This window comes from Hyla sarda, chromosome 2, assembly GCF_029499605.1.
Source record: "Hyla sarda isolate aHylSar1 chromosome 2, aHylSar1.hap1, whole genome shotgun sequence".
Classification (NCBI taxonomy): domain Eukaryota; kingdom Metazoa; phylum Chordata; class Amphibia; order Anura; family Hylidae; genus Hyla; species Hyla sarda.
In genome coordinates, this window is record NC_079190.1 from 393,276,320 (window position 1) to 393,301,392 (window position 25,073).

General features: G+C 44.4%; 2 protein-coding genes across 4 annotated transcripts in view; one reads left to right on the top strand and one right to left on the bottom strand.

Moving 5' to 3' along the window:
* The window catches only part of SLC43A2 (solute carrier family 43 member 2), a 95,845-nt gene that overhangs the window by 35,576 nt on the left and 35,196 nt on the right, over positions 1-25,073 (bottom strand). For all 3 annotated transcript variants that reach the window (XM_056558682.1, XM_056558680.1, XM_056558681.1), the window contains 3 exons: positions 6,088-6,307; positions 5,943-5,998; positions 4,047-4,123 (listed from right to left, as the gene is read on the bottom strand). In XM_056558682.1, coding sequence (XP_056414657.1) covers positions 4,047-4,123; positions 5,943-5,998; positions 6,088-6,242 — 288 coding nt within the window. In that variant the 5' untranslated portion in view covers positions 6,243-6,307. The remainder of the gene's footprint in view (positions 1-4,046; positions 4,124-5,942; positions 5,999-6,087; positions 6,308-25,073) is intronic.
* LOC130356755 (uncharacterized) lies at positions 477-12,769 on the top strand. The gene is made up of 2 exons (XM_056558683.1): positions 477-2,603; positions 12,715-12,769. Exon 1 carries the CDS (start codon positions 1,151-1,153, stop codon positions 1,859-1,861), a length of 711 nt encoding a protein of 236 aa, XP_056414658.1. The 5' UTR covers positions 477-1,150; the 3' UTR covers positions 1,862-2,603; positions 12,715-12,769.

A 25,073-nucleotide genomic window follows, 5' to 3' on the forward strand; every position in this document is an offset into this window, starting at 1 on the left:
ACACATTGCAGCTGCATTACATTTCCATTGCAGTATTGTGTAATCACAATAAAAAAAAAAAAAAAAAAAAATGCTTTGCGAACAAAGCCCTAGCATTTGCCACCAATGTCCTATTGGTGTAGGTTTGGCTCATTTTCATCTGTTGCATAGATGCATGGATGGCTGTTGCGCAGATGGCTGTTGCATGGATGGCTACTGCGCGGATGGCTGTTGCGCAGATGGCTGTTGCTCGGATGGCTGTTGTGCGGATGGCTGTTGCGCGGATGGCTGTTGTGCAGGTGGCTGTTGCGCAGGTGGCTGTTGCGCAGATGTCTATTGCACAGATGACTGTTGACTAACTACATATTAATAGCTTACCTAGACAAATGAATAGTGACACTATCTTTTTAGCATAGCTGAAATGGTATTTATTGAGGTTAATTGGTATCATTGGCAATATATCAATATAACACAGGAATTAAATCATAAACCATAAAGTAACAAAACAATCTGGACTTGGTCCCCTAAAGATAATAGTGTAAGTGTTAAATAAACAAAACACTTACATAAAGAAAAGCCTGGGCAGTGAATAGCAAACAAGAATCACACACATGAACAAATCCATTTGCACATTAGGGCAATGACACAGAAGGCACATTTTTGCAGTGAATGTCACCTGTTGCCTGCCTCTCTGAGCATTAATCCTTGTTTTTTTTTTTTTTTATCTAAGAGCCGAGGAACGTGCTCTCGAATCACCCAAAGTGCAAGAAAAAGTGCAAACGTGTTACACTTAAAAAAAATGTGCACAAAGGATGCGGTCTATCGCAAGCCCTTCTCCGATAGAAGAGAGGCCCCCCAACAAACCTTACCCTCCGCCTCCGGACCAAAAGGTACCTGCGAGGTTCCAGGTTCGATGTCCCTTTTCGCCGAAGCTACTAGGGGACCACAAATGCTCCCGGCATCCCCCTTGGCGTTAGCCAAGGTATCTGCCTGCAGAGCCGATAACGGTAGGTACCCTGCCAAAGCAGGGCCCAAAGAGTGGAAATATATGGGCCGAAACTGCTGGCATATGAGGTGCGACACGCACAGCAACAGGACACTAAAGCATTAGAGGCCCTGTACATTAGAAAGCTTGAACATCTCCGAGCCGAGAGGGGGAGCCATCCCTGGAATGCTGCAGAGCCATGGTTGTGAAATTCGACAAATGCGGGGGTTTGACACCCTCATGGACTGTCGTCATGGTGGGACCATCTTGGTCAATCATCAGGCAGTGCAGAGAGACTATCTTTCCCCATCATTGCATTCTCTAGAGAGCGGGGAGATTGTGGAGTACACTCCTGTACAAAGCATGAGAGAAGAATGGGCGGCTGAGGTGACCTGTCCAAAGAATGCAACTCAAGTTCCATTTGCCTACTTCCCATTGAACAACTGGGATCCGCAGGGATCTGCAGGTCCCTTTGGTTTGCTGCCACCTAGAGTCAAAGGTACCGTCCACAAGGAAGAGATCTACATGCCCGAAGTGCCTGCCATGGCACCAAAGTATCTACCAAAGTCATCTGTGAATGTGCCCAGGGCTACTCCTGTGGTTGAGGAGGTTTGGCCTAACCAGCGGGCTCCAACTGAAGTGCCTCGGCCTATTCCCGCAGAGGAGGTTTGGTCGTCCCAACAGGCACCAACTGCTGTTCCCCCAGTGGCGCAAGCTGCTGCGGTGCAAATGGTGGTCACCATCAGCCCCACCATTACAGGGTCTACCTTGTCCCGGGTGAACTGGAACACCCGAGTGAGTCCATTAGAGGGGGCACAGTCCCATGGACCCTGTTACAAGTCCCAGCCTCGGAAACAGTTTGACAGGCGAGGTTGGGATGGCAAGTATCCAGGCTGAAGAATCTACTTTGCTATCTGTCACTAACTTTGCTTTGTGAAGTACTTTTGTTGTCTAACAAGTTATGAAACGTTTAAGAAGAAGTGCCTGACAAACTTGTCAAGAAGTTTATTTGCAGCCATATACATAAGCATGTGCCCGGGTTTTAGCCGTGATTCTTTACTGAGAATTTAGAACGTACCAGAACTGTGGAGCGGTACTAGAAAAATATGTATATACTGTCAGAGTAATATATTTTTGTTTATATTTTTGCACAAGTGAATGCACATGCTGGTGTACCATAATGTTATGGTGTGCTGCAATAAAATGTATATAATGTGCTTACAGTGTCTTTTGTACATGGTGATTTATGTAGGAGGTATCCTGATCAGATCAGGAGAAGCACAGCCACTACCTCACCGCCAGGACAACTACCAGCTAGGTATAAGGAATAATGGTAGTGCTGTGTATAAAGTATATAATTATATCAGTATAACACATAGTCTAATTCAGTCAGTTTACATAATGTAAATATAAGATAGTCAAAATGCTTAGTTAGGACTGTATCTAACATACACATTTCCAGTCCATAATGTCAAAATATTTATGTGTCTAACATTTTTCCTGTCCCCGTGTACAGGGTGCTCTCCTGTCCAGAGGGTTCCCCTACAACTCCAGGGTGCTCTCCTGTCCAGAGGGTTCCCCTACAACTCTCCTGTCCAGAGGGTTCCCCTACAACTTATGGAGACAGAAAAGCTGTAAGGTAACAGTGGTATGTTGTATAGTAGTAGTATGTTGAATGAAACATGTATAGAGTTCTGGGGAGAAGTGTTTAGTATCAAAGGGCCCCAGTAGCTAAGGCATCAGGTAGAGAGCCTTAGGCAGCCTGATCCATCTCAAGTATGCAAAATAAAGGTTAGCATGTGATATGTCATGTGATTGTTATCCAGGAGGTATCCCCTAGCTAAGGCATCAGGTAGAGAGCCTTAGGCAGCCTGATCCATCTCAAGTATGCAAAATAAAGGTTAGCATGTGATATGTCATGTGATTGTTACCCAGGAGGTATCAGTGACCAGGTGACTTAAGGGTGACCCATGGGACCCCTGCTAGCCTCCATTATAAAAGCCCTGGGCAGAGCTAGCTCGCTCTCTTTGGAGATAAGTTTTTGCTGAGGTCAAGTCAAGCATAGGAGTGTGTCTGGAGTCATAGGAGGCCTCAAATCAAGTCCTGCAGCCACAAGTAAGCTACAGACACAGCTTAGTCAGTAACAAGTTAAGTCAGTCTCTGTCATCTGCTGTCTAGTCAAAGTGGCCTGCACTAAATTGTCCATATCTACTGCAAGTCCCAGCAAGCCCTTAAAGTCTCTGAAATCACTGGTCACCTCCGTGGGCCTGGCTACACTGTATAGACTTTACCATCTGTCACTCAGTAAAGCTACGGTTGTCCATAACTTGGTGTCAGTCATTATTGCCCCCGTGCCTAGCCCAGGATCCAGCGGTATACTTTCGGGTGGTATTGAGGATAAACCATGCCCTGGAGTCACGAATACAAGGGGTTAATGCCATCTGCCCCTAGGGTAATTCCATCTGCCCTGCATCTCAAACCTCATACCACAGTTTTATATTAGCGGGGCAAAGTTTTCTGCAGTAATATCAGGGAGTATTACTTTACTGAGAGAGTAGTGGATGTATGGAACAGTCTTCCTGCAGAAGTGGTAGCTGTAAATACAGTGAAGGAGTTTAAACATGCATGGGATAGGCATAAGGCTATCCTTCATATAAGATAGGGCCAGGGACTATTCATAGTTTTCAGGATATTGGGAAGACTAGATGGGCTGACAAATTTTATGTTTCTATGGAAACTTGGACCCATGGCATTCCTAAAAATTAACCAGTTCAGGTCCAGACATTCAGTGAGGAGGGGACTATGTATACATGCTTTCATTTCCACTGAAATGAATGGGGAATTGCAAATCTACAAGGACTCACACTTATAAAGAATTACTATATAAGCGAGGCTCCCTCCCCTTCCTAATACAGTTCAAGATCAGCTCCTTTTTGTGTCTGTGTGGGTGTCCTGCAGCTGCACTACTATCATGAGCTGTACCTGTCTAATGTTGCCTTACAGGAGTATGGTATTCAGTTATTGCAGAAAACATTGCCTGCTGTAAATTCACTGACACATTTTTAAGTAATTCTGTACTTACTGTTAGAGAAGTGAAGGTCATACACATTCCTCCAAAACCATTCAGACATAAGGCTACGAAAATTAGCACAGACAGAGCTGCCATGGGAACCAAGAAAAAAAAATCGAAGATTACAATCTGAGATTTCAATCTGACATTCTCACCCGTTGACTAAGGGTAGCTTTAAACACTGCTACTAGAGGACTTTTAAATTTGTATGTTTTAGCCATGAAAGACCACGGTATTTATGGGTAGGCTCACACGTGGCATATTTTGCTGTGTATTAGCTGCTGCATATTTTCCTACCAGCTGCGTATTTTGCTACCCATTGACTTCAATGGTTTGGAAAATACGCAGCAGCAAATAGGCAGCAAGATACGGCACATGTGACCCTACTCTAAAAGAGTTTTCCTGGACTTTATGATTATCTAAAGGATAGACCATCAATCGCTTATTGACACCCGTATGTCCGCCAATCAGCCCTGCAGCAGTCATTGTATAGTGGTGGTGCCAGGTAACTGCAGCTCAGCTCCCATTCATGTTCACTGTGTAATGCAGGGCTCCAAACATCTGATCTGCAGAGAAGCTGGGTGTTGGTACATCACCAATCAGCGATTAATGGCCTACTCTGTAAGTAGGCAATTAATCATAAAACTCTGGAAACCCCTTTAGTGGACTTCTCTGCACTTCTGATATGTCTATTTTAATAAATACGTGAATTCCCCATTAAATATTCATTCTGGAGCAGCTTTCTTAAAATTATGTATTGTCATTCGTCTGTAATTCCTAGTGAAAATGCATAAATAAGTTGACAACTAGGTGTTACCATTTACTTTGTCAATGGGACATGTCCCTACACAGTCTGACAGTATCCAATCATTGTTTACATGGCCAGACAGTAGGGGGCCTGCTCCTTTAACAAAATAAATGGTAACACTCCGTTACATTATTTTGCTCAAAACAGAATAAAACAGCTGACCTTCTGATGGGGATCTGCTAGGGAGTCAATATTTCTCAGTTTAGGTCTCACCTTAGATATGTGTCAGCAAAAACTTGTCAATCATTGCAGGACCAACCAACCATCTAATGTGGCAACCCTCACCTTTACCAAGACAGATGATGCCAGATCCTGCTTTTGTTTTTCAGGAGATAAGCCATCACTAGAAGGGTCTGGCAGCGGCCTATTTCTCTCCTCCTTCCCAATCCCAAACACTTGGCTAAGCCCAGCATTCATGTGCAAGGGGACCCGGAGCTATAGCTGTCAGCTGATCTAGTTTGGCTAATGGCTATGTTATGCTATGAACTGTAGTGCAATATAACTTATCCACTATCTAAAAGGATAGGGGATAAGAAATAGATTGCGGGGGGTCTGACCACTGGGATCTCCTGTATGGGGCTGCGAAAAAAAATCCACATAGATATGGGCCTGTGATGGGATTTTTAAAGGAGAACTGTAGTGCAATATAACTTATCCCCTATTCAAATATCTCCTGTACGGGGCCGCAGCAGTCTGCAGGAAGCACCGTGTGTTCCCCACATGAAGCAGCGGCCGACATGCTCCCTTGATCTATCCCATTGAGATACAAGGAGGGGGCGTGTCGGCCGCAGCTTCCTGCTGGGGACCACACAGTGCTTCCTGCAGACTGCTGCGGCCCCGTACAGGAGATATTTGAATAGGTAATAAGTTATATTGCACTACAGTTCTCCTTTAAAAATCCCATCACAGGCCCATATCTATGTGGATTTTTTTTCGCAGCATGTGAATGATAATTCATTACCTTTCCGCAGCAAACCTACAATGTAAAATCGGCATGAAAGCACCCTAATAGAGAATTCCATCCAATCTATAGAACACATAACTTGCAATCAAAATGCCCAATGAAGTACAATGTATTGGCACAGATGCCTTGTACTTACAGTTAGGATTACTTGCTCCATAGGCAATTAACAGGCAAGAAACACCAAAACTGGCGCTGTAAACCAGAAAACAAAGAATTCCATTTTATTATTTTACATAATAGCAAAAATAATCAGGAGCTTCATTTATTAGCACAATACACACCTTCCGCTTAGCCTCAGCTTACGTGGCCCATACTTGTCCATGATGATTCCCAAAGGCAGTGAGATGGCGCTGAGAAGAAAGGACCCCACCGTGAAGGCCAAGTTCAACATCTCATCTTGGTCTTTACACACCAGCCAGCCATTCAGTTCAATCATTTGTTCTTTTTCTGCATTGTTTTCAAGGGTGCTGCTGTTGGTGGAGTTGTCCAATGTAAAATTCTCTAAAGGAGTAAAGAAAGTTAGAGTTAGGTAGGTAGGTAGTTAGAGTGGTTCCTGTGGCCCTGTAAATATTCAAGTACAGATAGGGCACTATACATGGAACAGAATATACAACATCCAGTTAAATGCATTAGAAACAATGTAATATGTCTCTGAAATGCTACATTAAACTTTAAAGGGGTACTCTGGTGGAAAACAATTTTTTTTTTAATCAACTGATGCCAGAAAGTAATACAGATTTGAAAATTACTTATATTTAAAAATCTTAATCCTTCCAGTACTTATCAGCTGCTGTATGCTCCACAGGAAGTTCTATTCTTTTTGAATTTCCTTTCTGTCTGACCCCAGTGCTCTCTGCAGACACCTCTGTCCATGTCAGGAATTGTCCAAAGAAGGAAAGATTTGCTCCTGCTGTGGACAGTTCCTGACATGGACAGAGGTGTCAGCAGAGAGCACTGTGGCCAGACTGAAAAGAAATTAAAAAAGAAAATAGATTCCTCTGTAGTATACAGGAGCTGATAAGTACTGGAAGGATTAAGATTTTTAAATAGAAGTAATTTACAAATTTGTTAAACTTTCTGGCACCATTTGATTAAAAAAAAAACATTTTTTTCTCCACCGGAGTACCACAGGGGTACTCCGGAAAAAAAATCAAGCTTTTAAATTACTTCTAGCTAAAAAAAGAAACTCATTCTTTCCAGGACTAATCAATTACTGAATGACCTGGAGAAAGTTGTGTAGTCTTTACAGTCAAACACATTGCTCTCTGCTGCTACCTCTGCCCTGTCTGTCAGGAACTGTACAGAGCAGTATCAATGGTGAAGGGAAAGGATATGAAAGCAAATGATTTTTATTATATTCTATTAACTACGCAATACTGTAACATGCGGTTCCCAATACTAAAGCTGGTAATAGACATAAGATTTTTGTTGTATAAAATGTAACATTTATAGAATCTGACATGTTGAGTTGTACCCTGAGAAAAGTCAGAGAGGTGTTTGGCAGCCACTTATACCTTGTACTTAAGAAGTCAGGACTGTTGGCAGACTGCAGTCATGTGTTGCCAGCCTAAATGGGCTTTTATTTAAAAGTTTTCAAAGAGGCAATTTTTATAAAAGGCAATTTAAATAAAAGCCATCCCAGTGATCATCTGATTGTAGTTGGTCTGAATGACCATATAATGACGGGACTGGCCCACAACGACTTTCTATTCTAACTCATAGAAGGGGATCCCATAGCTTCTCCATGATATTCGCATGCAGTTGATATTGGGATGTCCCAGTATAGGATTCATTCCACAGTCCTATCAGCTTGAGTCCCTGTATGTCCTCGGGGCTCACCTGCAGTGTTCCCTCATAATGTAATTAGTTGTACATAAAATGTAAAGGACCTATGATATGGTCACATGGTTGTTAGTCCCATGATAATGGTTGTCACATGTTGTAGTCACATGTTTTGTTACCCAGAGAGCACCAGATGACCACATGACCTGCAGCTAGCCTATGGGCTCCTTGCACAGCCCCCCTTTATAAGGAAGGGAGGAGCGTCAATCTGTCTCTTTGATCATTCTTTGCTCTTAGATCCTGAGGTCAAGTCCAGTGCAGACGTCTCAGAGCCGGTGTCCAGCACATCCGGAGGCCTCAAGCCTAAATTACAGCCACAAGTCAATAAGTCAAGTCATCTCTGTCTGCTGTCACTATCTTCAGTCAAGTCAAGTCTATTATAGTCAGCGTGGCCGTGCTAAAGTCTGTCAAGTCACTGCAAGCCCCAGCAAGCTGCGAGGTCCCCTGTGTTACTGGTCACCTCTCTGGGATCCTGGCCTAGCTGTAAAGACTGTTACCATCTGTCTACCTCAGTAAAGCTACCATTAACCCTACCTAACCCTGGACTATTATTTGCCCTGCCTTAACTAGGACTAGCGGTGCTACCGTTCGGGTGGTTCTTGGTTAAAACCATGCCCTGGCATCACGCCAACACCTGCCCCAGGGCTACAACACCTGCCCCATATACCTCACTTCACAACATATTTAGTGTTTCATATAAAAGTCTTTATTTGTTTTGTTACCAAACAACCAGTTTCTTCTTTAAGCAAGTTTAGAATTTGCCTCCTATGCAGAACCTTGAATATGTATAACACATAACATCAGGTGCATTCTTCTTTACACCAGCATTAAAAGCTCAATCATTAACCAGTGTCCAGTTTTTCTTTAGAAGAACCAACAAAAGAAGAAAGCAAATGAAACATATTTTCAAAAACCTTCACTGCTTTTAGTTTTTGTGTTTTCTTTGCATAGGACGGCCCGCTAAAAGGGTGGTGAGCAGACAGCCATATTTGCTTAGTGATTTTCAATATTTCTGAGACCAGGTGTTTAACCTCAAAAAGCATGTTTACAACTGAGGAAGTAGAAGAGTTTTTCAAAAGTGACTTAAAGAGGCTATTTTTCCTCTGTCTAGTCATTGCTGTGAACATTTTTATTGGCCCAATAGATGAACAAACAACATTTGGGGAAAATAAGTGGTAATTTATTGGGAAACTATAAAATTGTTAGTAAAAATAGAAAGATTTGGGTTTGCAACTAGTGTGAATTGGCATTACCCACGAGGTGTGCATTAGAGCCCTGCATTGGGATTGGGATCCCATGGGTCCTGTGGGAACCAGTGCAAAACTTGCAGGCGTGAGCAGTAAAGAGGTTGTTGCGGGTTGGAGAAGGCAGTCAGGTGCCATGCCTGTGGGTCGCGTAAATCCAGGGCACTCCCACACTGTAGACCCGGCCTGTACCCGGCAAGTCCCAGCTGAGATCCCCTAGTGTCATGCTTGGTGCAATGTGCATGTGCAGCCTTTTGTCCTGCTGTCTCCTCCCCCCCACTAACTGAAGGTGGTACGCTGCAGGACATAGTACGGTGCGTACATAGTGCATACAACGGATGTTCGGAAGCCTACCCTGGAGGACCCATTGTCTCCTCACCAGTTGGTTTGCACATGGGTCGCAGGTGACTGCAGGTTGCCCGCTGTATAACCCGCCCTGCTGATGTACATGAATGGATTCACACATACTTTTATTTATTCCATAAGATCATTTGCAGTCACCTCTTATGATCATCATAGTGTGTAAATGCCCAGCTGCATTCCTGTACACATAGAGGTATGTGCAGAGCATTATACCAAAGTGTCTGTACATGCCTATACACATGAGGGTATGAGCAGAGCTTTGCACCCTAGTCTGTACACTGCTATACCCATGGGGGTATGTGCAGAGCATTGCACCCTAGTGTCTCTACATTCCAATGTTAGTGGGAGGGAGCTGGATTCCACACATGTTAGCAGGATCGGGCGGTATTGGCCACACGTCACGGTAGTGGAACAAACGGAAGCGGGCAGAAATGGTCAAAAATCAGAGAGGGATTAAAAATAACAGTCCCACGATGGGCTCTACTGTGCATTACTATGACTTGTGCCATGATTGCAAGGTAACTTGTTATTTTTATTTCTATATACAAAGAAGAGGAGAATCCAGCGCAGTTGTGTGCAAGCAAGGTACTAAACTTTATTGTTTTAAAGCCGGGATATCACAGGGAAAGTGATGTGTTTTAAGTGCTGCTGTGCACTCTATCTACGACTAAAAGTGCACATCAGCACTTGAAATGCGCCACTTTTCCTGTGATATCCCGGCTTTAAAACAATAAAGTTTAGTACCTTGCTTGCACACAACTGCGCTGGATTCTCCTCTTCTTCGGTGTGCCGCCAAGTACTAGTTCGGGTCGCAGACGGGTTAAACGTGAGCTGGATGGATCTCCTTTTGTGCATTTCATTTCCATAGGGACACAATGAAACAGCAGCACAAATTGCATTAATACCACAATTCTTTTTGACATACGGGTGATGCTGTATGGCTGTGGATGGCAATTAATGTGAACCTTTGTCCAGGCTCAGTGTTTGCAACTCAAAGCCACTTCACAACTACAGATTGGTGGCCAAGTTTTAGTGTTTTTTTTATTATTAAAGAGCCGATTCTAGGTAATATTCCTAAAACAGCTTCTAGGTAGCTGAGCAAGTATAAACCATGGTTGTATTTGTCTATGTGCTTTATGACACTATGGAAAAACTAGAAAAAAACACAACCATTTTATATTGCAAGATTCCAGCCAAGCAATATCTTAGGTGTTTCTTGAAAAGACAATAAAAAGAAAAAAGAGAAAAAAAGAAAAAAGAAAAATTAAATTCTGTCCAGAACTCCAGCTATACCATAGAAGGTGTGTTAATAATTACTGAAGAAGCACACATATATTATCTTCCTTTCCTACCATCCCCCCTTGTCTTTGTGTCTTTAGCAGAACAGGGATAGATAACAGGAAACATATGTGGGTGAAAGGTCAGATAAGCAACCTAGGGTGTCAGGCCATATATATAAAAGTAGCAGACGATGCAACATGGTGGATCTTGATAATGACTATCTATGTTTCCTGGTTTTCACTAAAGGCAGCTCTACACCTTAGGGCCCTTTAAGAGGGGACAATAGTGGCAGGAAATAAGTTAGAATGTTGGACCATGGAGAAAGGATAAGAGACAACTGAGAGACACCTCTAGCATTGGTTTATCCCTCTCCATACAAAGGATTGGCCATGTTGAAATCTGAAATACCCAATTCATCTTTCCACGATATCTGCCACTGGGGAAAGTCGGGGACACCACCATACTTAGCTGGTTGGCTGTTGCTTGTGTAAGGTGTATGGGCATTGTATGTTGTAGTCACTGGTTGGCCTAGGAGTTAATAAGTTCAGAAGATAGTCTTGACAAAAGTGTTGGTGTAAGTTGACAGTAAACAAGTCTGTTTTAGCTTTGGAATGGAACAGACTGTCTGCTAAAAGGCCTTAGCATGTTTTAGGCTGCATTCACATCTCGTTTTGGTAATATGGTTCCCGTATGTGGTTTCAGTGAAGGAAAATGTATGGAACCGTATTGCAAACCGTATGTATAGACATTTCATAGAAAACCGTATGCCAACCGTAGCATCCGGTTATGTACATTTTGCATCATTTACGGTTTTATCAGGTTTTTTACCCGTACACAAAACCGTATTTTATATCCGGGTGAAAAACCGGATACAACCCATAGACGTTTTTTTTTTTTTATGGTGGTCTATGGAAACCGTACTGAACCATATGTGCGTACGGTTCCATCCATTCTGCACGGTTTTGCAGTTTGCCCATGCGCAGTGCATGCCGAAAGTTCTTTCCACAAATAGAACAAGAACTTTATTTAATTAAGGACAAACATAAAACCGTATCCGTTTTTTTTCTTCTTCAAAAAAAGTATTAAACCGTATGCAACCGGACATCCGATATCAAACTGTATAGGGTTTAAGACTGTACAGAGGTATATACGGTTATACACGGTTGTATACGGTTTGGTCCGGTTTTGAGACATACAATTTTTTTACAAAAAAACTGATACTGTAACTGTATATTGCAAAAACTAGATGTGAATGCTGCCTTAGACTGGAGAATTCCCAAAACTGAAGAGGTTGTGTTTGTATTACAAGGCCTGATGGTTGATATCTAAGTAAATCATAAGACATTGACATATAATTCTACAGCAGACAGTCATAACCCATTAAAGCTACATGATGACTTTTAATACACCATTTTATGTTTATTTTACCTATTATTTATGCATATTGTATCCATTATGTAAACGGATAGAATATGTGACTTCTAACGCAGGCAGAGATTGCCTTGCCTTGGATGGTGTCCAGTGCCTTATGTTTCTCTCCATTCCATATGGTGTATTGTCATACAGGGTACAACAACACCTAATCTGTTCTGAAGTATCAGTGCTATATTTTGGCTAAAAAACACTTCAGCCACAAAATATTATACTGTACATTGACTAAGTAGCAGTACAACACAAGAAAATATCACTATACAGTGTCCAAATAACACAAACATACAGAGACCAAACAACAGCTCTATGCATTCAGTAATCTAATCACAATGGAATATAATATAACTACAGTATAAATTTTGATGTTGGTGGTCATAGGCCTCATGTGCCAGGCCATCTGAGGCCCTTTTCAGAAGAAATAGCATACTTATAATAGATTGTTGAAGCAGGACACTATCGGAGGGCTTGCACTGTAAGTTTCTACATCTTGCCTAGCCTTGGAGTAAGTCTTAGAAAATAATATAATTGTTTTATTGCATTAATATGACTTACTAATAATGCCACTAAAGTAACTTTGATAAGAAAATGTACAATCACATGGTTCACTATCAGTAAACGTGATTAAAGTGTATGTATGGTCCAAAATAAAAAACTTGGCTGTGCTAAGAACTTTTCTTGTACTACACTAAACGGTGCAGAATTCCTTCCTATGTCACTAATGCTTCCAATCTTTTGTGCCTCCTATAGCGAAGTCTGGGAATCAGCAAAGTTGCAGTGGCCATTTCCGCAGCTATAAAGCAATCAGTAAGTCACAGAGTCATCCAGGCTTCATAGAAATGCACAGTTCCTGCTCTCACTTTCCTTCCTTTTCTATAGATGCTGTGATGCTTTGATAGTAGGCTGGGATTGAAAAGCTAAGTCATTAGTTTTTTGTTCATTTTTTTTTTACAACAAATCCACAGATTTTAGATTTTCATATAACATTTGTTATAAATTCACTATTGCGTAGATCAAAATGAGGGAGTTGAAAGGGCCTTTTATATGGGGCGATTTTGAGCTAAATGGGACAATAATTGCCTTGTATAAGGCTGTTGTTGCTTTTTTTAAACTGCCACTGCAGTTTTTGAGCCCAGGGCAGAAGCAGATCCAGTAGGAAGAAGTCCTTCCTAAAAGGGGTACTCCGCGTTTGGAACAAACTGTTCCGAACGCTGGAGCCAGCGGCGGGAGCTCGTGACGTCATAGCCCTGCCCCCTCGTGGCGTCACGCTCCGCCCCCTCAATGCAAGTCTATGGGAGGGGGTGTGACGTCTGTCACGCCCCCTCCAATAGACTTGCATTGAGGGGGTGGGGTGTGACGTCATGAGGGGGCGGGGCTATGACATCACGAGCTCCCAGCACTGGCTCCAGTGTTCGGAACAGTTTGTTCCAAATGCTGAGTAGTACACTTATGACTTTGGCTCAAAAACTGCAGTGGCAGCTTTCTAAAAAAAAAAAATGCCAAGTGGAGACACAGCCTAAAGGTAGCCCTACACATTGAATAACAGTCAACTAGACTTTTGATCGACAGTTATTTCCCCAACCTCCCCATCCACATGAGGTTCTTGTTTCCTCTATGGGAAAGGGAGGGGTAAGCTGCAGCCAGACAGCGCTGGTGGTGGCTCATGTCTCTCAGAACAATAGGGTCAAGCAGCAAAAACATGCCCAACTCATACACTTTAGATAGATGGCTGAAATCGACGGGCTCACTCAACTAAGGTGTAGGAGCACTTTATATGACACAGCGATCAGCTGATCAACAAGCAAATGCTTTTTGGTAGGCTGATTGCTCGGATCTCGTGGCCTTAAAAATGATCATCGACAGCACATCTAGATGTGTCATCAGAGGAGGTGCGGACGACAATGATAGAAGTGAACAGCCACACAAACAATCCAGCAATCATTTGTATGGCCATTTACTGCCAATAATTGGTCCATCTGAAGGGTCCTGTCGATCATGTTGTACATAGTTAATCGGTGCTTGAGTCGGGAAGCTATCTGCCCTTAAAAAAAAAAAATTAGGAACCTACGTTTTTCAATTGTTTACTGCAAACAGACGTGGAATGTAACTCAACATTAATGAAATGATAAGAAACTGATCACTCCTATCTCCAGATGAATAGGGTCTTTCCACGCTTTGAAGCCCGTATACTGCACAGTGCTGCACAATAAATCAGTTCATAATGCAGTTTCAAGGCCTGGCATGGACATTCCTGTGTGTGATGCAATCCACAGCCGTTCTTCATATGCCAGTAATTGTTTATTGTGAGCAGTGATATATTCACTTGTTTTTGACACTTGGGAACATGCTACACTGTAAAATCAAACAGGCCCTGTTCTGATACATGATGTGCTCAAACTGGTCAGTAAACAATCTGCAGTGTGAATAACCAGGATATTATTTCTTACTTTTCATACTTAAAAATCGTATTATGGAAGTGGCTTTGCATTGTTCTTTCCCTTATAAACAGGATCCATGAAGAAACTTCGAACAGAGCCTAAATAGAATTTTTCCCTCGTGATGGCACGCCACACCCCCTCCATTCATGTCTATAAAAGGGGCATGACGGCCTCCCATAGACATGAACGGAGGGGTCCCTGGCCGCCGAAACCCAGCGTTCTAAACATTCTGTATAGAATGCTTGGTGTGGCGCGGGTGCTTTGGATAGGGGATAAAAGTCTGTGGGCGAAATACCCGTATATACTCGAGTATAAGCCGACCCGAATATAAGCCGAGGCCCCTAATTTCACCCCAAAAACCCAGGAAAAGTTACTGACTATAAGCCTAGGGTGGGAAATACATCATCCCCCCATGTCATCATCCAGACCCCCATCATCATCCAGACCCCCGTCATTAACACCCCAGTCACCATCACCCTGTCATCATCCCCCCCTTCATCATCACCCTTCATCATCACCGCCTATCATCCCCCCTGTCATCATCCAGACCACTGTCATCATTCCCCCCCCCCTTTCATCATCACCACCTGTCAATCCCTTCATCAGTGGTCTTCAACCTGCGGACCTCCAGATGTTGCAAAACTCCAACTCCCAGCATGCCCGGACAGCCATCGGCTGGAGGTCCGCAGGTTGAAGACCACTGCGGCCTTCGTCATCATCCAGACCCCTCCTTTAGTTTTCTACTCACTTTGTGAGCTGGTCCGGGCCATCTATGCTGCAGGGACCATCCGGTGGGGAGGGTTAGTCGTTCCAGGCTGTCCATTTTCACCGGGAGGCCCTCTTCTCCACTCCAGGCCGGCCCCGGACTAGTGACGTTGCCTTGACAACGACGCACAGGGACGTCCGTCCATGCGCATGAACGTCCCTGTGTGTCGTCGTCAAGGCAACGTCACTAGTCCGGGGCCGGCCCGGAGCGGAGAAGAGGGCCCCCCGGTGAAAATGGACAGCCCGGAATGACTAACCCTCCCCACCGGATGGTCCCTGCAGCATAGATGGCCCGGACCAGCTCACCCTTCCTTCCCACCGAGGGGAGGTAAGTAGAAAACTAAAGGGGGGGGGGGTGTCTGGATGATGATGAAGGCCGCAGTGGTCTTCAACCTGCGGACCTCCAGTTGTTTCAAAACTACAACTCCCAGCATGCCCGGAATGGCTGTCCGGCATGCTGGGAGTTTTAGTTTTGCACTGAGAAGGGATTGACAGGTGGAGAGTTCACTCGAGTATAAGCCGAGGGGGCGTTTTCAGCACGAAAAATCATGCTGAAAAACTCGGCTTATACTGGAGTATATACGGTACCCCTTTTATAAATTAGATTTTTAATCTTGACCTTAATCACATAAGTAATTAGCTCTATAGGATACATCTCCCTGAGGGAATGAAGAAATGATGGAAATTATAGGCTTGTCTCAAGAGAACCGCCCAGGAGTGGACTCACCTATTTCATATCCTATTACATGTACTAGTTTAGCCGGCCTTGTTGACACAATATAGTGAATGGCTTTCTATGGAGACTTACGTTTTGGGATTACCTTCTAGTTAATGTATAACCACAGTAAGCTTTATTGCTGCATAAAGGAATATTTTGGAGTGTGACCTCTTTAGCAGCAAAGAACTGCTAGACGTAAACTTACAACTCCACCAAAAATGAGGCTATGAGTAGATAAAACAAAGTAAATGTAATGGGAGCAAGGTCTGCTAGGACAAAACATGGAAGGGGGGATGGGGACTGCAAATACATTAGGTTCTGACCCAACCAAGTCAGAGAAAAGCAGAAAGCATTTTCTCTCATAAGATATATTAAAAGTTTCTTACATTTGCTTGTTATATTTATATATAGAAAGTTTACTGAAACAATGGTAACCATTTAAGGCAAATTTAAGGGTGTTCAGGATTTTTTCCTTCAGCCTTTTAGCCCATGATGCAAAGTTATAATACTGTGTAAAGGTACGTTCACACACGCGGATTTTTTAGCGGGTTTTCCGCTGCGTATTTGAAAGTGGGCGGGCTCTTCTCAGCTGTCCGCAGCAGATTTTCCGTGGCCACAGTCCCTACTGACTTCAATGGGGCTTGCGGCAGATTTCCCGCAGTGTACATTTCACCGCGGAAAATCTGCTGCGGACAGCCGAGAAGAGCCCGCCCACTTTCAAATACGCAGCGGAAAACCCGCTGAAAAATCTGCGCGTGTGAACGTACCCTAATACACATCTACTACCTCCATACGCTGCTTGGTCATGTTTTAATGCACAGGAGCCACACCCAGAAGTTAGAGATGAGCGAACTTACAGTAAATTCGATTCGTCACAAAATTCTCGGCTCGGCGGTTGATGATTTATCCTGCATAAATGAGTTCAGCTTTCAGGTGCTCCGGTGGATACAGTCCTAGGAAAGAGTCTCCAGCCACCGGAGCACCTGAAAGCTGAACTACTTTATGTAGGATAAAGTCAGCAAACGCCGAGTTCGTGATGAATCGAATTTACTGTAAGTTCGCTCATCTCTACCGGAAGTGCTGTAGTGGAAGTCATTTTATTTTACTGTTGTGTCTGACCTTTCCCAGCATTTCATGCAGAAACAATATGACATAAGTCACATGGCCTACAGTAGGTTATGCGGCAGTAAGTGGCTGGATAGCAGGGTGGAAGGGATTCACTGAAGTAACGCTATCCACCTACCCACCCAATGAAGCATAGCTGCACCCCCTGGAGATCATGTGACCTATGACATCTTTCCTCAGGCCGCATGGAATGCTGGGAAAGGTCAGAAACCACGGTAAAATAAAAAGACTACAGCAATTCTAGACGTGGGTCCCATGCATGAAAACAAAGGACAAAGCAATGCATGGAAATCGAAGCATATTACACCGTTTTATAAATTAGGATAATGGGCTCAATGGTTGAAAAAAAAAAAAATCCTGGAATACCCCTTTAATGTCATAATACTTCTTTCTTTGGATGTTTGTGCTGACTTCAAATGATTAATGCTTAATTTTCCTTGTGGTGGAAAGGGGGGGGGGGGGGTTCCCTTGTTGCCAGATTCATAGGGCTCCTAAAGGTTTCCATACAAATCTATGGTACAATAAGATGTGTGATTTTTGATGAACTGCCTTTCTACCAATGACAAATTATAAAATGCAATGTCTGAATTGGGAGCAGCAAGGACTCTTTGGCTATGTTCCCACAGGTGGAACTTGTGCAGAATGTCGAGACGGAATATTCCACACAGACATTCCACTGCAGCAGATTCCCATTGATTTCAAAGGGATTCTGCTGCATTGTTTAAAAGGCAGAATTTTTGTGCCAAATGTTTCCGCCGTAGAAATTCTGATTCCGCCATCTTTCTGCAGAGTCTGCAAGCAAATGCACTGGCGTCTATGGCGCGTTTTCGAGCTTACCTAGCCCCTGTCGGATTTTTTAAATGTTTGGAATGTTGGCCAATATTTTCCGGCAGACATTTTACGTTGTGTAAACGTAACCTTACTGGGGTATTAATTTTTCCACTCACCTGTAAATATAGACGCCATCTTGTATGGAGCACATGACCTCTAGCGTGCTGAGCTGCGAAGGCTGGAAAACACTGCTCTTCTGCCAAAAAATCAGAGTACACCCATGTCCTGTAGTCTGGGTTGTTTTCCAGGAAAATAGGAACTGCCATATCACACTATGTTTGTAACTCTGAAACCCCTTCCTGCTATTTCCTGTTTCCTCTCCTAGTGGTCACACATTGTATGTCTTTTAGTCAGGGATAAAATCGATAGAACAATGGTCTTCAACCTGCGGACCTCCAGATGTTGCAAAACTACAACTCCCAGCATGCCCGGACAGCCAACGGCTGTCCGGGCATGCTGGGAGTTGTAGTTTTGCAACATCTGGAGGTCCGCAGGTTGAAGACCACTGCTATAGAAGATAGTTGCGGCAGCTTTTATGCTTGTTGCATTAGTTTCATATTTACTAGAACCGAATCAGAAGAACATGGTAATGCGGGAACCTAAGGCAAACATGGAGGGGCAAGCTGTGCATAACTAGCTTGCCCCCTGACTGGTGAGCAGTTAAGGGGTTAAGAAATAATACAGGCAAGGTTTTTAGCCCCCTCCCCTGCCTGTGAAACTTGTCAGTAACTATGGTATGTCCCATGGGTGGGGGGGAAGGAGTGCACCAATCAGGGGTTTAATAGTTTCCCGAGCTTTCAGGGACTATAGCTGTGGTGTCTCCCTTCCCCCCTCAATCTGCCCAGGACTCAGAGTGTTGCCCTCCCTCCCTTTTTGTATTGGTAAGAAGACGGTAAAAGCGGGGTAAACCCGGGGTAGACCTCCACACAGGACGGTGTGGCAGCACCTCTCGGGTTGGTAAGAAGCCAATCGGTGTCTTTGTTACAGTTAAATTGTTATTTATATAAGTAATTTTATAAATAAAGCTGTGGCCGATCCCCACCCACGGAAAAGTTTAATTGTTGTGTTACGTATTATTGAATTATTTATTGTAATAAGGGGGAGGTAATTGGGTCTCAACAGTCACAAGACGATGCCACAGAGAGGTCACAATTTACATTTGTGTAAGGATCAGAGGAGATGTGGAGCAGGAAGTGACCTGATGTGCATGATACTAAAATGATCTGCCAAATGTAGAAAAAATCTCTATAAAAGAGTTCATTGTCCAGAAGCTACTGCAGGCCTTGGAAACTACCATGAGCCTCACAGTCAGGACTCACCAGACTCCTACTACTAAGTACAGTTTCAGGGAGACATTCAGGGAGACATTCAGGGAGACATTTAGGGAGACATTCAGGGAGACATTCAGGGAGACATTCAGGGAGACATTCAGGGAGACATTCAGGGAGACACTCAGGGAGACATTCAGGGATACATTCAGGGAGACATTCAGGGAGACATTCAGGGACACATTCAGGGATACACTCAGGGAGACACTCAGGGAGACACTCAGGGAGACACTCAGGGAGACATTCAGGGAGACATTCAGGGATACACTCAGGGAGACACTCAGAGAGACATTCAGGGAGACATTCAGGGAGACAATCAGAGAGACATTCAGGGAGACATTCAGGGAGACATTCAGGGACACCTTCAGGGATACATTCAGGGAGACATTCAGGGATACATTCAGGGAGACAATCAGGGATACATTCAGGGAGACAATCAGGGACACATTCAGGGATACATTCAGGGAGACAATCAGGGATACATTCAGGGATACATTCAGGGAGACATTCAGGGACACATTCAGGGAGAAATTCAGGGAGACATTCAGGGATACACTCAGGGAGACATTCAGGGAGACATTCAGGGATACACTTAGGGAGACACTCAGGGAGACATTCAGGGAGACATTCAGGGAGACACTCAGGGAGACATTCAGAGAGACATTCAGGGAGACATTCAGGGACACAATCAGAGACATTCAGGGACACCTTCAGGGAGACCTTCAGGGAGACATTCAGGGAGACAATCAGGGACACCTTCAGGGATACATTCAGGGAGACATTCAGGGAGACAATCAGAGATACATTCAGGGAGACATTCAGGGAGACATTCAGGGACACCTTCAGGGATACATTCAGGGACACATTCAGGGAGACATTCAGGGAGACATTCAGGGAGACATTCAGGGATACACTCAGGGAGACATTCAGGGAGACATTCAGGGATACACTCAGGGAGACACTCAGGGAGACATTCAGGGAGACACTCAGGGAGACATTCAGAGAGACATTCAGGGAGACAATCAGAGAGACAATCAGAGAGACATTCAGGGAGACATTCAGGGAGACACTCAGGGAGACATTCAGGGAGACCTTCAGGGACACCTTCAGGGAGACCTTCAGGGAGACACTCAGGGAGACACTCAGGGAGACATTCAGGGAGACAATCAGGGATACATTCAGGGAGACAATCAGGGATACATTCAGGGAGACAATCAGGGATACATTCAGAGAGACAATCAGAGAGACATTCAGGGAGACATTCATGGAGACACTCAGGGAGACATTCAGGGAGACCTTCAGGGACACCTTCAGGGAGACCTTCAGGGAGACCTTCAGGGAGACACTCAGGGAGACACTCAGGGAGACACTCAGGGAGACATTCAGGGAGACAATCAGGGATACATTCAGGGAGACAATCAGGGATACATTCAGGGAGACAATCAGGGATACATTCAGGGAGACAATCAGGGACACATTCAGGGAGACAACCAGGGATACATTCAGGGAGACATTCAGGGACACATTCAGGGAGACATTCAGGGAGAAATTCAGGGATACACTCAGGGAGACAATCAGGGATACATTCAGGGATACATTCAGGGAGACATTCAGGGACACATTCAGGGAGACATTCAGGGAGAAATTCAGGGATACACTCAGGGAGACATTCAGGGATACACTCAGGGAGACATTCAGGGATACACTCAGGGAGACATTCAGGGATACACTCAGAGAGACATTCAGGGACATCTTCAGGGAGACCTTCAGGGAGACATTCAGGGAGACACTCAGGGAGACATTCAGGGAGACATTCAGGGAGACACTCAGGGAGACACTCAGGGAGACATTCAGGGAGACATTCAGGGAGACAATCAGGGATACATTCAGGGAGACAATCAGAGAGACATTCAGGGAGACATTCAGGGACACCTTCAGGGATACATTCAGGGAGACACTCAGGGAGACATTCAGGGAGACATTCAAGGACACCTTCAGGGAGACCTTCAGGGAGACATTCAGGGATACACTCAGGGAGACACTCAGGGAGACATTCAGGGAGACATTCAGGGATACACTCAGGGAGACACTCAGGGAGACATTCAGGGAGACATTCAGGGATACACTCAGGGAGACACTCAGGGAGACATTCAGGGAGACATTCAGGGATACACTCAGGGAGACACTCAGGGAGACATTCAGGGACACATTCAGGGAGACACTCAGGGAGACATTCAGAGAGACATTCAGGGAGACAATCAGAGAGACATTCAGGGAGACATTCAGGGACACCTTCAGGGACACATTCAGGGAGACACTCAGGGAGACAATCAGGGATACATTCAGGGAGACAATCAGGGACACATTCAGGGATACATTCAGGGAGACAATCAGGGATACATTCAGGGATACATTCAGGGACACATTCAGGGAGACATTCAGGGAGAAATTCAGGGATACACTCAGGGAGACACTCAGGGAGACATTCAGGGAGACATTCAGGGATACACTCAGGGAGACACTCAGGGAGACATTCAGGGAGACATTCAGGGAGACATTCAGGGAGACACTCAGGGAGACATTCAGAGAGACATTCAGGGAGACATTCAGGGAGACAATCAGAGAGACATTCAGGGAGACATTCAGGGACACATTCAGGGATACATTCAGGAAGACACTCAGGGAGACATTCAGGGATACATTCAGGGAGACATTCAGGGACACCTTCAGGGAGACCTTCAGGGAGACATTCAGGGAGACATTCAGGGACACCTTCAGGGATACATTCAGGGAGACATTCAGGGAGACAATCAGAGATACATTCAGGGAGACATTCAGGGAGACATTCAGGGACACCTTCAGGGATACATTCAGGGAGACATTCAGGGAGACATTCAGGGAGACAATCAGGGATACATTCAGGGATACATTCAGGGAGACATTCAGGGACACATTCAGGGAGACATTCAGGGAGAAATTCAGGGATACACTCAGGGAGACAATCAGGGATACATTCAGGGATACATTCAGGGAGACATTCAGGGACACATTCAGGGAGACATTCAGGGAGACATTCAGGGATACACTCAGGGAGACATTCAGGGATACACTCAGGGAGACATTCAGGGATACACTCAGGGAGACATTCAGGGACATCTTCAGGGAGACCTTCAGGGAGACATTCAGGGAGACATTCAGGGAGACATTCAGGGAGACATTCAGGGAGACACTCAGGCAGACAATCAGGGATACATTCAGGGAGATAATCAGGGATACATTCAGGGAGACAATCAGGGAGACAATCAGGGATACATTCAGGGAGACAATCAGGGACACATTCAGGGATACATTCAGGGAGACAATCAGGGAGACAATCAGGGAGACATTCAGGGAGACATTCAGGGACACATTCAGGGAGACATTCAGGGAGAAATTCAGGGATACACTCAGGGAGACAATCAGGGATACATTCAGGGATACATTCAGGGAGACATTCAGGGACACATTCAGGGAGACATTCAAGGAGAAATTCAGGGATACACTCAGGGAGACATTCAGGGATACACTCAGGGAGACATTCAGGGATACACTCAGGGAGACATTCAGGGAGACATTCAGGGAGGCATTCAGGGAGACATTCAGGGAGACACTCAGGGAGACATTCAGGGAGACAATCAGGGATACATTCAGGGAGACAATCAGGGATACATTCAGGGAGACAATCAGGGACACATTCAGAGATACATTCAGGGAGACAATCAGGGATACATTCAGGGAGACATTCAGGGATACATTCAGGGAGACATTCAGGGATACACTCAGGGATACATTCAGGGAGACAATCAGGGATACATTCAGGGAGACAATCAGGGATACATTCAGGGAGACAATCAGGGATACATTCAGGGAGACAATCAGGGACACATTCATGGAGACATTCAGGGATACATTCAGGGAGACATTCAGGGACACATTCAGGGAGACATTCAGGGAGAAATTCAGGGATACACTCAGGGAGACAATCAGGGATACATTCAGGGATACATTCAGGGAGACATTCAGGGACACATTCAGGGAGACATTCAGGGATACACTCAGGGAGACATTCAGGGATACACTCAGGGAGACATTCAGGGATACACTCAGGGAGACATTCAGGGACATCTTCAGGGAGACCTTCAGGGAGACATTCAGGGAGACATTCAGGGAGACACTCAGGGAGACATTCAGGGAGACATTCAGGGAGACATTCAGGGAGACACTCAGGGAGACACTCAGGGAGACAATCAGGGATACATTCAGGGAGACAATCAAGGATACATTCAGGGAGACAATCAGGGACACATTCAGGGATACATTCAGGGAGACAATCAGGGATACATTCAGGGAGACAATCAGGGACACATTCAGGGATACATTCAGGGAGACAATCAGGGATACATTCAGGGAGACATTCAGGGACACATTCAGGGAGACATTCAGGGAGACATTCAGGGAGACAATCAGGGACACATTCAGGGATACATTCAGGGAGACAATCAGGGATACATTCAGAGAGACATTCAGGGAGACATTCAGGGAGACATTCAGGGAGACATTTTTTGGCAGTTCAGTGAAGAGGAAACAGACGTTGTTGCCTTCATCTAAATTTAGATTAAGCGTAGATTGAAGATCTGACTACTATGTAGAAATACTGGAGTACATACAGCACTGGCACCATCATCTCAGCTTTCTATTGATTTCATTACATTCTATAGGGATTGTCAGAGCGGCATTCATACTTATTGATTTACTTGAATTATAACAACATAATCCACAGTGCTGTACATCGATCCCTGTTCAAAATTGGGATCACAATCTAAATTCCATATTAAGCCATCAGTATTGGATGGAGCACCCGGAAGGTACCCATGGAGGGAATATACCAGCCACATGCAGATGTTGTCTTTGGTTGGATGCAAGCCAAGGACTCCAGTGCAGCAAGAAAAACAGTACTAACAAAAGAGCCACATGCATTACCTGATATGGTTGTCTTCCCGAATTGTCTCTGATTAATCAACAATTGCATCACAAATTAGGGAACACCTTCAGCCCCACCCAGAATCTCTACTTATTGCCATATGGAAAGAAATATGGAAGAATTATTTAAAAAAGGATTCTCTGTCTCTACTACTTGTCTCCACACCAGCTATGAATATATATATATATATATATATGTGTATATATATATATATATATATATATATATAAAAGAAATGTAGAAACAAAGAAGCACCATGCGAGGGATTCCAGATCCGGGTTGGGTGCTCAGCTCCATGGTTGGACCAAGCCCCAAAATATTCAAGTAAATAGAAGAGGGCGGCACTCCAAAGATATAGTGAAAACCCAGTGGGTGTATTTATTCACACATCTGTACAAAACGCAACGTTTCGGCCCATCAATAGAGCCTTTCTCAAGCATGATATATATAGATATATATATCTATATATATTGTGGAAAGTAATGAACTAGGTGGCAGTACTGTCCAGGCAGGTAACGGAAGGGTCCATACAGTATGTCAGTATTCGGAGAGCCCAAGTGTTGGGAAGGATAGCGATAATGCAGACCGTGTAAGTAGTAAGTCGTCGGTGGTGCTAGGATAAAGTGAAGGATACATGCGTCACATAAATGGATTAATAGAAGTGAAAAAAAGATATCCGCACTCACCACCAGATTAATGATTTCAACCTCCTAAGTAGAGCTCTACTTAGGAGGATCAAGTCATTAATCTGGCGGTGAGTGCGGATATATATAACATTTTCCAAGAAGAGCACCACAGCAAAACAGTCAGGTGTCAACGAGTGCAAACTAGTATAGGAGTATAGGCCCACCCCTCAGGCCTTTAGGTAGCAGCATTTTAGGGTG